Source organism: Cyprinodon tularosa, unplaced genomic scaffold (genome assembly GCF_016077235.1).
Source record: "Cyprinodon tularosa strain WSP-4 unplaced genomic scaffold, ASM1607723v1 ctg321, whole genome shotgun sequence".
Taxonomy (NCBI): domain Eukaryota; kingdom Metazoa; phylum Chordata; class Actinopteri; order Cyprinodontiformes; family Cyprinodontidae; genus Cyprinodon; species Cyprinodon tularosa.
Genome location: NW_024039032.1, coordinates 856,522 through 869,576, shown reverse-complemented (window position 1 = coordinate 869,576; position 13,055 = coordinate 856,522). Strand labels below are relative to the sequence as shown.

General features: G+C 36.7%; 2 protein-coding genes across 5 annotated transcripts in view; one reads left to right on the top strand and one right to left on the bottom strand.

Moving 5' to 3' along the window:
• The first annotated feature begins 668 nt into the window (after window positions 1-668).
• casp9 (caspase 9, apoptosis-related cysteine peptidase) lies at window positions 669-6,509 on the top strand. 2 transcript variants are annotated; one of them, XM_038293120.1, is made up of 11 exons: window positions 669-800; window positions 903-1,049; window positions 1,122-1,329; window positions 1,414-1,491; window positions 3,059-3,120; window positions 3,228-3,404; window positions 3,475-3,564; window positions 4,540-4,687; window positions 4,769-4,951; window positions 6,137-6,246; window positions 6,326-6,509. In XM_038293120.1, exons 2-11 carry the CDS (start codon window positions 918-920, stop codon window positions 6,428-6,430), a joined length of 1,293 nt encoding a protein of 430 aa, XP_038149048.1. In that variant the 5' UTR covers window positions 669-800; window positions 903-917; the 3' UTR covers window positions 6,431-6,509. The 2 variants fall into 2 exon arrangements, with proteins under 2 accessions (XP_038149048.1, XP_038149049.1); XM_038293121.1 differs by having other exon boundaries at window positions 798-818.
• A 5,210-nt stretch (window positions 6,510-11,719) lies between these two features.
• shroom4 (shroom family member 4) overlaps window positions 11,720-13,055 on the bottom strand; it is a 98,868-nt gene continuing 97,532 nt past the window's right edge. For all 3 annotated transcript variants that reach the window (XM_038293148.1, XM_038293150.1, XM_038293149.1), the window contains one exon: window positions 11,720-12,997. In XM_038293148.1, coding sequence (XP_038149076.1) covers window positions 12,841-12,997 — 157 coding nt within the window. In that variant the 3' untranslated portion in view covers window positions 11,720-12,840. The remainder of the gene's footprint in view (window positions 12,998-13,055) is intronic.

Below are 13,055 nucleotides of genomic sequence, written 5' to 3'. Positions count from 1 at the left end.
ATGATGTTTACCATATTTTTCAAGAACCATTTGATATAAAATTCATTTTTAATAAATCTAACACCCTAACAGTCAGTAGGTAAGGTCCTAACATCAGTAGTAAGGTGATAATGGTTATCAATTATGTGTGCTAAAACCCGTTTTGGTTAGTTAAAAACATCTATTTTCCTTACAACTACTGATAATCTAATTTTTTTTAAATCGTTTGCATTAAACTCCAAGTGAGGTCCAAATATGGGAAAAAAAAATAAGTTATGCTTCCTTGCTCCCTTCCGGACACACCCAGATCTGCTTATTTTATTTTATTCTATTATTATTTTTTTTTTTTAGAAATATTTGTGATTATAACAATTTTACTAATAAAAAAATAAATGACTTCATTCCCTTTCTCTCACTAGAGATCCGCTTCATTGTTTTTTTTTTGTTTTGTTTTGTTTTGTTTGTTTGTTTTGAATATTTGTGATTATAACAGTTTTATAAATAAAAATGAAATAAAATAAAGGACTTTGTGTCCTTTCTCTCACTAGAAAGCCGCTTCCATTCCAATCTCCCTCCTTTCTCTTGGTTTTCAGAGTGTTTCCTTTCACCGCCCGGCTACCGTTATTAGGTCCCACCCTCTTCAAGCATTGTCCCCTTACGTTACCGCACGCTGGTTACTAAAACGGGACACGCCGTGACGAAAATGAAACGCACACCGTTGTTCTTCCTCCTTTGACCAATCAGAGACGTCGATGATGTAAACACGGAAGCAGCTGGTGAAACAGAAAATATGAGCAAACGCCTTACCTGCAGAGTAACAGGTTTCACTTTACAGAAAGGAATTTCATAGTTTGGCTTTGAAACGATAAATACATAATAAGAGACGTTTTTTTCTGTATCCTATTTAACTACCTGGATATTAGATTGCTGAGTGAAGAATGGAAGAACAACACAGAAAGATTCTTCGGCAAAACAGGATCATCTTAGTTCGAGATCTGGATCCTTCCAGCCTTTATGACGCCCTTTTTCAAAAGGGTGTTTTCACCCAGGGGATGATTGATGAGATAAAGGTAAGATATAACTGTATAGATGTCCTTCTGTGATTGACTTAATGTGTTCAGGACAACTATGTTTATAATCAGGGCTCTGGAGGCAAGCAGAACCAGGCCAGACAGCTGGTGATTGACTTAGAAACCAGAGGAAGTCGAGCCTTTCCGCTCTTCCTGGACTGCCTTCGTGAATCAGGTCAGCAGGATCTGCTGGAGGTCTTACTAAATGGTTCTCCAGCAGCTCCCCTTCAGCCTGCAGCACCTTCAGCTCACCACCCTGTTGTGAAACCTCTGCCAATCAGTGAGATGAAACCAGTAGTGTTCTCACCATTACGTCTTCCTTCAATCATGGGACACTCTACTCACTTCTTCCTTTGTTTTACAGAATCTCCAATTGAGGTTAAAAAAATAGATATTGTCCCCATCTGTCCTGTGGAGATTCCCAGTAAGTCTCCCAGTCCAGGTAAGCGCACACATTAAGATCCACCACTGCTAAAAAGTTTGGGATCATTTGAAAATTTATCTATTTATTTATTTTTTTTTTTTAAGGATTAAACAAAAAATTTTCCTGTAATCAGAATCAAGTTTAGTTTAAAGTAGGTTTGAACTTACAAGGACTTTGATTTGGTGTTGAAGATGCAGACAAACTAGATATGTATACAGAATCTATACCTATATACAATATAAAACATAAAATATAAAGTACATAGCTATATACTATATACACCATGGGTGTGCAAAATAATCATCATGACGATGCATCGCGATTCTAATTTTTGTGATCTACCGCATCGATTCTTGACGTCAAGTATCGATTCTTTATTGTAGTGACTATTTGTACAAAACTAAAATTCACAATTAAAAAAACTTGAGACTTAAAGGTGATCAAAGCAAAAGATGAATTCAACTCAAACAGCCACCTGATGCACCGTGGATTCTGGTTTACGCAGTCCAAAAAGATAAAAAAAACGGTCAAAATCTAGTTCTTTGCTTGTTTTATTTCTCCGTTCAGACAAACAGGATTCTTCTATTGCTCTCACTCTGATTCCTGCACCTGTTCTTTGTTTGATTGGCTGGAAACTGAGAACTGCGACTGGTAAAAAAAAAAAAAAAACATATGACCAAATGACCATCAACCTGCATAATGAGCTACCTAAGACCTCCCTATTTATCCTCTGAAACACCCACATCCCAAGCTAAAATTAATTAACTAATTAAGTGAATAACTAAACAAATAATTTTCTAAATAACAAATCAAATGAAATAATCCAAATTCTAAGATTTAACTAAAAATGGAGAAATAGCTCCTACATTGATTTTAAAAAACTGAATAAATAAAACCCATGAAAGGTTGGTACACATCAGCCAAAAACAGATGGAGTACAAGAAGTCGAAGTCGGAAAAAAGACCGATTAACCTTTCCTTGTAGTTGTCCATTGTAGTTGTTCGTCGGTTTTTAAAAATGGCGCACCCCGAATCGAGAAGAACGACGACACAGACAGCCGGAAAGGCAAACCAAGGACCAATCACAGCTGCTGTCTGTCTGCGCACTTCCGCTTTAGCTCTGCGCTGGTTTGCAACCGTCCAACTCGTAGTCAGGATTTTCTTTAAGTGAACGCTGACTGTTGCAGAACCTCAGTGTGGGGGGGCGTTTTCACGCACAGAGACGGATTTGACGGTTCAGAAGCATAAATTGGCTTTTATACCTCGGTGCGGCTTATATATGTACATTTCCAGTTAAATAAGAATAAATAATAGTGGGCGGCGGCTTATGGTGAGGTGCTCTTTGTAGTCCGGAAAATACTGTAATTAAAAAGAATAAAAATGAAAGAGGATAAGCAGTGGATACTGTAATACTATTAATAATCCATCCATTTATTGTAAATAAATTTTGCACTTTCGCTTATGTACCTGTAAATTAGCAAATCATAGACTTAGAACATTTTCAGCTGATCCAAAATTCTTGAGCTTTAATACTTTTGCATTTCAATACCTAACACATGGATATATCCATATAATTAATACTGCAGCACCTGAGAAGGATTACTTTAAACCAAGACCTGAAGGCAGAACACGTCGGGATAGTCTTCAGGTAATGAGCAGTTCATCATCACAAATGTTCTCCTTCTGCTTGTTCTCTGGGTAAATCATATCATTTACAGTGACGTTGTTATTTTGTTCTATTCTCTCATCTATCAGTGCTATAAAATGGATTCCAACCCATGCGGTTACTGCCTCATCATAAACAACGTGGAGTTTGAACTGGATTCTCGGCTCAGCCATCGCAAAGGCTCGAACGTCGACTGTGAGAAGCTGGAGAGACGATTCAAATCCATGAACTTTACCGTGGAAGTCAAGACCAACCTGAGACAGAGAGTGAGTTTGTTCTTCTGCTCCTGTTTCTGATACACGAAGGAGCCGCCGCTAACTCTCCTCCTCGTTTCAGCAAATTAAACATGAACTGTCAGCGTTGTCTCGAATGGATCACTCTTCGTACGACTGCTGTGTGGTCATCATGCTCTCCCATGGGACCGAGGTCAGTCTGCCCGTTTTCTGTCTCCTCCTAAACCAATTAGGCTGCAAATAGTACCATTCCAAGCAAATCTTAATAGAAACACACTGCAAAAATTGGAATCTAAATGATTAGTTTTTTTTAACTGAGGAGGAAAGTGAGGGCCATTTATCGCCAGATTTTGGGGAACAACCTCCTTCCCTCAGTTAGAGCGTTGAAGATGGGTGGAGGCTGGGTTTTCCAACATGTCAATGACCTGAAGCGCACAGCCAGAATAACCAAGGAGTGGCTCTGGAAGAAGCATATCTAGGTTCTGGCGTCTCCAGACCTAAACCCAATAGAGATGCTATGGAGGGAGCTCAAACTCTGTTTTTTTCTCAGCGGCAGCCCAGAAAACTGACTGATCTAGAGGAGATCTGTGTGGAGGAATGGGCCAAAATCCCTCCTGCAGTGTGTGCAACCCTGGTGAAAAACTACAGGAAAGATAGAACCTCTGTAATTGCAAACAAAGGCTACTGTACCAAATATTAACATTGATTTTCTCAGGTGTTCAAATATGTATTTGCAGCCAGATGATACAAATAAACAGAAAATCATACATTGTGATTTCTGGATCTCTTTCGCAGTGGACATGCACCTACTGTACGATGACATTTTCAGACCCCTCCATGATTTCTAAGTGGGAGAACTTGCAAAGTAGCAGGGTGTTCAAATACTTACCGGTATTCTCCTGACTGTAAAGGCTGCTTCACAGGCCAAGATTTTAACATGTTTTGGATGATTCCCAAATGCAAGAGACCCCCCAAAAAAACAAGGATAAAACACTTGAATTTCAAAGAATATAAGTATAAATCATAAACTTTTTTGCCCACAGTTTGTAAAATATTTAAGAGGACTGATCAGAGTCCTTTAAGAAATCAGCAGGATTATCTCACCATCTGCTGGTTTCTAAATACAGCGGACAGGTAAGGACGTCTGTTCTGATTTTTTTATCTGCAGGTGACTCACAAGCGTTTCCCTGGCGCCGTGTACGGCGTAGACGGACAGCACATCACAGTTCAGAACATCACAAACTACCTCAAAGGCGAGAACTGCCCTTCTTTGCAAGGGAAACCCAAACTGTTCTTCATCCAAGCTTGTGGAGGAGGTACAGCAGTCAACAACGAACCAAGAGTTCATTTGATGTAAAGTCGGAAGTCAGAATGTAGTTTTCTTTCATGTCTTAAAGATGAGAAAGACATAGGATTTGAGATTTCTCCTGAGGAAGCCTCCCTGTCCGTCGGCGGGGAGGATGATGAGACGGATGCCATCCCGACGTCGTCCAGCAGCGACTCTTTGACTGATGAGGTAGACGCCAGAGTGACGCTGCCGAGCCCCAGCGACATCCTGGTGTGCTACTCTACTTTCCCAGGTAATTCTTAGTTTAAAGTCGCATGATAACGGCCTGATTTTTGTCTTGTTTAAGCCCCTGCCACACCTTGACGATTCAGCAACGTTATGCCTGACGTCCCAGAATCTCCTAAACGCTGGCATACTCTGAACTTTCTATGTATTTTATCAATATTAGGCGTATACCTAGAGGATTCATAACGAGTCCAGACCTTATGTCCAACGACAGCCTAACTTATGCAGGACGCACAGCAGTGGAAATGTCACAAACCAGTGTCCTGAGGGGGGCAGCCATGTCTTTGATTGCGGTATTAACCAAGCTTCCGTTTACCGCCCGCTAAAAAAAAAAAAAGAAATAAAGAAAAAATGTTTGCAGTCGCAGAAGATTTAGCGTCATGTCTGCTAGGAAACGCCTTTCTAAATTTTTCTTTTTCTTTTTTGGCAACCTCTCATTACAAAGCAAAAATGCAGGCAATCCTTCCGCATTGATAACGAAAGCAAATGATTCAGTCAATTCTTTAAATCCTCTTTTCTCATCTTCCCTTTTTCTCTTTGGGATCCATGGTCCCAGACACACCTGCAGCTTCTTTTGCCTGGCAACGCGCCGCGCTGGGTGGAAGATATGACCACTGATCTCTATGTCTATGACGCAAATTGTTGTTTAAATTTATTAATTATACAAATGTTTACAGCATTGGAAAACATAATTAATTTTTGTTTGACCCCCTGCACACCATATAAAAAAAAAATAAAAATTCATAAATTTTTAAAAAAGCTCTAGGGGGCGCTAAAGAGCTGCGGGTTGCCGACCCCCGGCCTCGGCAGATGGTCGTTCACACTGAGCCTGGTTCTGCTGGAGGTTTCTTCCTGTTAAAAGGGAGTTTTTCCTCTCCACTGTCGCTACAAGCATGCTTAGTGTGAGGGATTACCTTCGAGTCAATGAGTCAATATAATCAACTGGTTTTCCTTAGATAGAAAACTTTGAATCAATCTGACTCTATGATCTGGTGAACTGTAAAGTGCCTTGAGATGACATGTGTTGTGAATCGGCGCTATAGAAATAAACTGAACTGAAATGAATGAAAAACTGACCCATAACTTATCCAACATACAGCAGCGTTTTGGCCAGATTTCCGTACGTCAGGCATACGCTGGTCTAAATGGTCATTGTGTGACAGGAGCTTTAGCAGCTTTTTGACGATGACAGGTTACGTCGCCTGGAGAGACGCTCAGGCAGGATCTTGGTACATCGAAACACTGGATCGCATCCTGGAGGAGAATGCAGCCACTGATGACTTGGTCACCATGCTGATGATGGTGAGTTCCTCAGCTCTACCGTTGGCTTCTATCAACACCTTTCTTAATATTCTCCAATTATTTACGGCTTGTTTTTTAGGTCAACAATGAGGTTGCCCAAAACTCTGCAAAAGGCCTTTACAAGCAGATGCCTGGAAATTTCAACTTCCTACGAAAGCTTCTCTACTTTCAAACCTCGGCATAGAGGAAGACTCTTCATCTTCACCACATGTTTTGGTTCTTTACTGTAGAATACATGTTTTTTGGAAGATGTGGGTATTTTTTAAATCATATTTGCACTTGTTGTATGAAAATAACGTCTTATTGTGGATGTTTTTTTAAATGTTGCTTAAATGGAATTTCTTTGCATGATTCATCAATAATTCTGCTAAGAATGTGAATGAATGCTGTAGAAGTTATAGCTTCTTTTGTGGAGAAAAAAAGTACAATAAATGACTCCAAGATTGATCATTGCAAGTTAGGGTTAAGAACTCGTGTTTAATTTCTGTTTATTAATAAAAAAAAAAGCAGAAAATCTATTTCCAGTTCCTTTAGGTCTGGTTATGGAGCTGAAAGAATCCTATTATTAGTGTGAAAGAAGATCAATCTGAAAAAAAAAGGAATAGAAAAGACAAAACATCTTTAGAAGATTTGAAGAACAGTTTTATCCTTATTGAGGTTATTTCTGCTCTGGATTCTCATGTTTCTTTATTGTATTCAGATGTTTTGAACTCATGGATACATGTTTTTTAAGTTTCTCTCTGGACAGCATTACTTTTTATGTATATGAAAAAGATTTTTTAAAACTTTTTTCAAGTTGTAAGAATCAAAACTTTATAAGGTTTTTAAGAATTTGTTTTTAATCTAGTATCAAACTGCCTCTGAGGAAAGTCCTATTTGTTTAAGACTCTTATCTGGCTTTTGTATCTGCTAAAATGTGATTTTTAATATTTCTTGTATTTGTTTTTAGGGTTTTGGGATATTTTGTAATAAAAATGTAACTGTTGATTGCAGGAAATCAAATATCCTGTTTTCTTTTTTTTGACTACTAACCACTGCAGACCAGTGATTCCCAAACAGGGGTATTGGTACCCCTGCACTGGAAAAACGATCTGAAAATAAGTAAAAATGTCTTAAATTAAATGTATTTACCCTTAATTTAAGTAGGTGAATGAGATAGTTTGCCAATGGGATGAGTATTTTCACTCTTAGAATAAGATCATTAAATAATATGCACTTAAAACAAAACAATCTTTTTTATTATTATTTTAAATGTAAGTAGTCTTGTTCCATTTACATATCTCACTTTCCATCTCAATTTAAGAGAAAACACTAAGAAAAAAATAATTTTTTGCAGTGTAGTGGTCCGCCAACACTGGAAAATATCGAAATCTAAACGAGGCTTTTTTTTCTTAAAGTGCATTTGTTCTTAAATTAAGAAGGTAATAAAACACTTTGCCAATGGAACAAGACGATTAACATTTAAAATAAGAAAAAATAATTTCATTGTCTGATTTCGAGTGCATATTATTTATCTCTTTTCAAGAGTAGAAATACTCATTTTATTGGCAAATCATCTTGTTTACCTACTTAAATTAATGGTAAATACACTTAATTTAAGACATTTTTACTTATTTCTTGATTGTTTTTGCAGTGAATTCATTGCAGGGGGTACGTGAAAACATTTAATCCTTCCTTCCTTCCTTCCTTCCTTCCTAGTAACCTCCTCCTCCCAGTAAAATGTATGTTTATTATGTATGGAGTGAAGGTGAACACTGATCGCTCAGTTCATAGGTCAGTATCGGTAGCCAATCCTGTAACTCAGTAGCCATAAAGCAGCCCTCAGCCTTGAAAAGGATGGTAACTCCTGGTTTAAACTAACCCAACACAATAAATGACAAATATTAAATCAAATTTGACTTTATAATTTGTTTTGCTTGTTTTTATGTTGTCAGTGTTGGTGGGATTCCTTTTGCAGCTTCATCATAACCTGTTCATCGCTCTAGTCAAATTTTTTCTATTTCTTCAGACCTTTTGCTGACATCACATCCTATATAGACAGTAGTAGACTCCTCCTCCACAGTTGCAGCATTTAATTGGTACATCTTTTGCATGTTTTTCATATCCACGCTGTGTACCACATTGTTGATCACCAAACTTCTGACATTTAAACCTCTCAGTGGTGGAGGATTTATACGGTTCACATTGGAGCTCATGTGCCCACGGACATTTATTCTGCAAATGCTCCTCTTCCAATGTGATCAGTGCACACAAACTTTCACATCTTCCTCCTTTTCTTGTTTTTAACCACTTTTACTTTAAAACCACTTACATTTTCTAGAATTCCCACCAAGCCATCACAGAGCAGATTATAAAACACACAGGTGGACTCTAGTCATTATCAGGCAACTGCACACAGACGAAAAGGGGATGAATACTTTTTTCACACTGTGAAAAGAAAAAAAATAGTTAAAATCACATAATTTTCTTCCCCTTTTTCACAATTGTACACCACTTAATGTTGGGCTAAATTTAAATATATTAATGTTTATGTTTGTAGTGAAATAATCCAAGTCAACCACTGTGTAGTCTGTATAATCTTCACTTATTGACGTGGTCAGTACAGTTCTGCAGTGCAAGTGCAGTAATGTGCAAATGCTGATTTCTTTATATCCCAAGGGATAAAGTCTAAGTCTGTAATTTGAAAAAATTAGTTATGGGTAGGACAATATTTATGATAAGATTATACTTAGGATTATGCACCATCTAAACGTACCAACAAGTCCACATTTCAAATCCTCAAACAAAAACTAGTCTAGACTGCATTCAAATCAAGAGCCCCCAGAAAAAAAATGAAAATAACCACACAGCGTTATAAAGATATGAAAACATGTCAAAGCTTTATTTATTTGTATTGTTTCTGCCTGATATGGCAAAGGGTCATAAGGTTTAGTGAACGTTTACCTTTTCACATACAGATTAGTTTCATCAGGTGATTTTTTTTTGTGTTTCATATTAAAAACTCCTTTGAAAAGTGGATTTTATATCCAGTTTGTGTGACACAGATGTAAAAATGGAAGAAATCTGCAAAAGGGTATGTTCTATTTTACAGCACGGCTGTGTAATTTTATTTCTGACTCTCTAATTAAACTCATTCCTCTTTTAACTTAACCGCAAATGATTTTTAACAGCCTCCACTTCCAACGTAAACAGAACTATTAGTATTATCCACACATGATTTCTGTTCAACGAGCCTCCTGGGGAAATCTCTGCAGCTCCCTCTGAATTACTCCCCTCGCTCCACTTGTCCTTTACCAGCTTCCATATGAACTCCAGCCTTGTTTATTTAACCACACATCTGTAAAATGCAAACTTCCCCACAAAGGACATTTGGGAAAACAGTCAAAGCCTAAATAAATCACCACAGGAGACACAGAGGTAGTTTAAAAATAATTATTATTTATGGTACAACATCCTGCAATATTTTTTTTTCTTTATTAACGCAAAATTTAACAGGAAAACAAAAGAAATATTCTCTTACAGGTCCAACATGTTTGTCCTTATAGCATCAATACATTTCCAATAAAAATGCCGTTGCACTGAAACACATTCAATATATACACAATAACAAAGATTGGTGTAAATCTTAGGTTTAGGCTTGATTAAAACCAAGAATACTGCGCTAATAAAGAAGCTTTGAATACCCTTGAAGCTAAATCTAAATAGAAAATTTTTTCAGGAATTAACCATTGAAATAGAAACAATGTTGACTGCTGCATTTTTTCATCTCTTTTTTTAAACTAATTAATTAAAGAGGCACTCAATTCCTTCAAGCATGTCCCTTCTAAAAGTTTTGTTAACCTTTTCCTTCACTAGCGGCTGCTTGTCCTGCAGGTGGCGGTAAAGTAGTGGAAGACCACATCATAATAACTAACTGTACAATGAGATTGTGTTCAAGATGCACATCAGAGAACCACTTCTCATGCTAACACCTTTTAGCAACACAAGCTGATAAAAATGCACCTTTCTGCATTTTTTACATTCAATTACTGAAGAAAGATCTTTACTAATCTTTTAGAGCACTATAAGGGATTTATTTCCTGCAGCTAGCCAGGTATTTGATGTTTGTGGCAGCCATTTTGGATTTTTAAACCTTTCATTTTCCTTTCTTCCTTTCAATTTGGACCAAATTGATACCAAATCATATGGAAGAGGATTACGGCAACTGAACAAATTAAAATGGTTAACAAATTTTTACATTTTATTTCAGTATAATATGAGGAAAAAGTCAGAATTCTGACTTTAATCTGAGAATTCTGACTTTAATCTCAGAATTCTGACTTTTTTCTCAGAATCTGAGAATGCATTCAGAATCAATCAATCAGAATTTTGAGAAAAAAGTCAGAATTCTGAGAAAAACGTCAGAATTCTGAGATTAATCTCAAATTCTGACTTTTTTTCTCAGAATCTAAGAATAAATTCTGAGATTGAAATCAGAATTTTGAGAAAAAAGTCGGAATTCTGAGAAAAATTTCAGAATCCTGAGATTAATCTCAAATTCTGACTTTTTTCTCAGAATCCAAGAATAAATTCTGAGATTGAAATCAGAATTTTGAGAAAAAAGTCGGAATTCTGAGAAAAATGTCAGAATTCTGAGATTAATCTCAAATTCTGACTTTTTTTCTCAGAATCTAAGAATAAATTCTGAGATTGAAATCAGAATTTTGAGAAAAAAAGTCAGAATTCTAAGATTAAAGTCTGTATTCTGAAGAAAAAAATCAGAATTCTTACTTTTTCCCATATTAAACTGAAATAATATTTAAAAATCAGACAACTTTAATTTTTTCAGTGGCCCTAATCCTCTTCTGTAGAATCAAAACGTAGGGCAGGATAAAAAAAAAAAAAAAAAAAAAAAAAAAAAGGAGTAAAGACACATTCCTTTGCTTTAGTTGGAACGTACAAAAACAGCAATACTAAAACTTAAAAGTTTGGACATTTCAAAGACTTTTTGAATGTAGGCGAGAGCCTATTTTAGACCTAGCATGCTAATTTTTAGCCCTTTGGATCACACACATTAAATAGGCAAAGTTACAGTAAAAATTCACCTGCCAACATTTTAAGGAGCTATTTTCCTGATATTATTGCCATTTTTAACCAAAATACGTGTTAAAATTCATGGCTAAAAGGCTGACAGCTAGGAGCTTTAAGCTAGCAGAACAGTTTTGCTGACTTGGCATGAGGGTTTTCTGTGCTGCCTTTATTGTCAAATATATTTTGAGCATTACAAAAACAAAAAAGTGTTTAATTGTGAATTTTGAGAAAAATAACAAAACGTTTGAGACAGTGAAAGAATTTCAGTCTGTATGCTAAGCTAGCTTGTAGCTAGCCCTTTACTGTACAACGGTGAAGGCTGAGAAGTACATAAATGGAAATATATTTTTTAACAGCGTACATGAGTCAGCGACCGCTAAAATATAACTTTCTGAAATGTTTAGTTTTTCTTTTTTATCACGGTTTTGTTTAACATATATATTCTGATCAAATACCTCTTTTTTGCCAATGTTCTGTCCTAATCTAGCAAGATAGATAATAACCAATTAGAATGTGTTTACAAAAAGGTTGGTTTTGTATCCAAATTTGTCTGCACTGGATGAAATGAAATTAAATAAAAATTTCAAAGTCAGTAAAGGTTATGATTTGGGATAAAATGCTGAAAATGTTATTAATTATCTTAACGTCACGTGATGCAACAGAACCATCCCTCCTCCTCGGATTCTTTCATTCATTGTAAACATTTACAGTAAACTTCAATTTTTCCAGATCTTCTCACTCATCTTTTACAACAAATGTTCCTTAAAAAAAAAAAATCTAAACCATAATATACAAACCACATTCATAACAAACGCCTTGCCTATCTGCAAATAAAGATTATATGACAGTGAACAGAGTGTCAAACTCTCCACAAATACAGTAATGTGACACAAAATAACACAAAACCAGACGATACAACAGTTTATATGAAGCTGAATCGATGCTTTAAAGTAAATAAAGCTGAGAAATGTTGGCTTTAGTGTGGTTATACAGAGCACCAAAGATAACCTCCCCAGCTTCTCTGAACCAGGAGATTTAAATACAAAAGAACACAGAAGTGAATGACAGTCAAAGTCTTTGGCGACAGAGTGTAGAACAACGTAAAATACGTAATGAGACTTTTAATTGTACAGTACTTGTTTAAGGCACAAAGTGTTTGAGTTCTTCGTCATTGTCTTGGAAATGGTATGCCCTCTCAGAGTCGCTCCCCTCTTCAAGCGGATCTTGTCGCTGTTATTGTTAAAAAAAATCCCTTATTGTTTGCTTAGAAGCACCTTCAGGGTTGTCAGTTGGTGATTTGGAGCTGGAATAGATCATTTAACCCTGACTTGTTGCAGTGGTTGCAGGTGAACAGTCAGTGGCTTTTAATACCTAGATTTATGCTTAACTTACTGTCTGCAGCAGCTTCATATTTAGCTCCATCAAAGAAAAGTCAAGATAGATGCGCAAGTTACCATCCTTCAGTATGTGTTTAACATGAAAGCATGAGGTCTGCTTTTTGGACTGAATGTTACAGCTTTATCCTCAGTAATGTCCGTATCCCATTGATATTCCTAAACCCATTCCCATTCCCAGGCCCAGGCTCTCTCTCAGTCCTCTCAGCTGCTCCTCTCCCAGACGAATCTTGTCCTCGAGTTGCCTCTGCTCCACCAGCAAGGCAGCCTTCATCTTCACAAAGTGGCTTAAGGGGAAAGAAAAAAAAGAGAGTACAGAGGAAAAGGTGTAACTCCAGGATAGTT

Bases quoted from the DNA above. Each gene is read 5' to 3' on its own strand.
- casp9 (XM_038293120.1), top strand. From the start codon at position 918: ATGGAAGAACAACACAGAAAGATTCTTCGGCAAAACAGGATCATCTTA. The intron at 1,330-1,413 runs GTGAGATGAAAC...TTTGTTTTACAG, and splicing joins TGTGAAACCTCTGCCAATCA to AATCTCCAATTGAGGTTAAA. The intron at 3,121-3,227 runs GTAATGAGCAGT...CTCATCTATCAG, and splicing joins CACGTCGGGATAGTCTTCAG to TGCTATAAAATGGATTCCAA.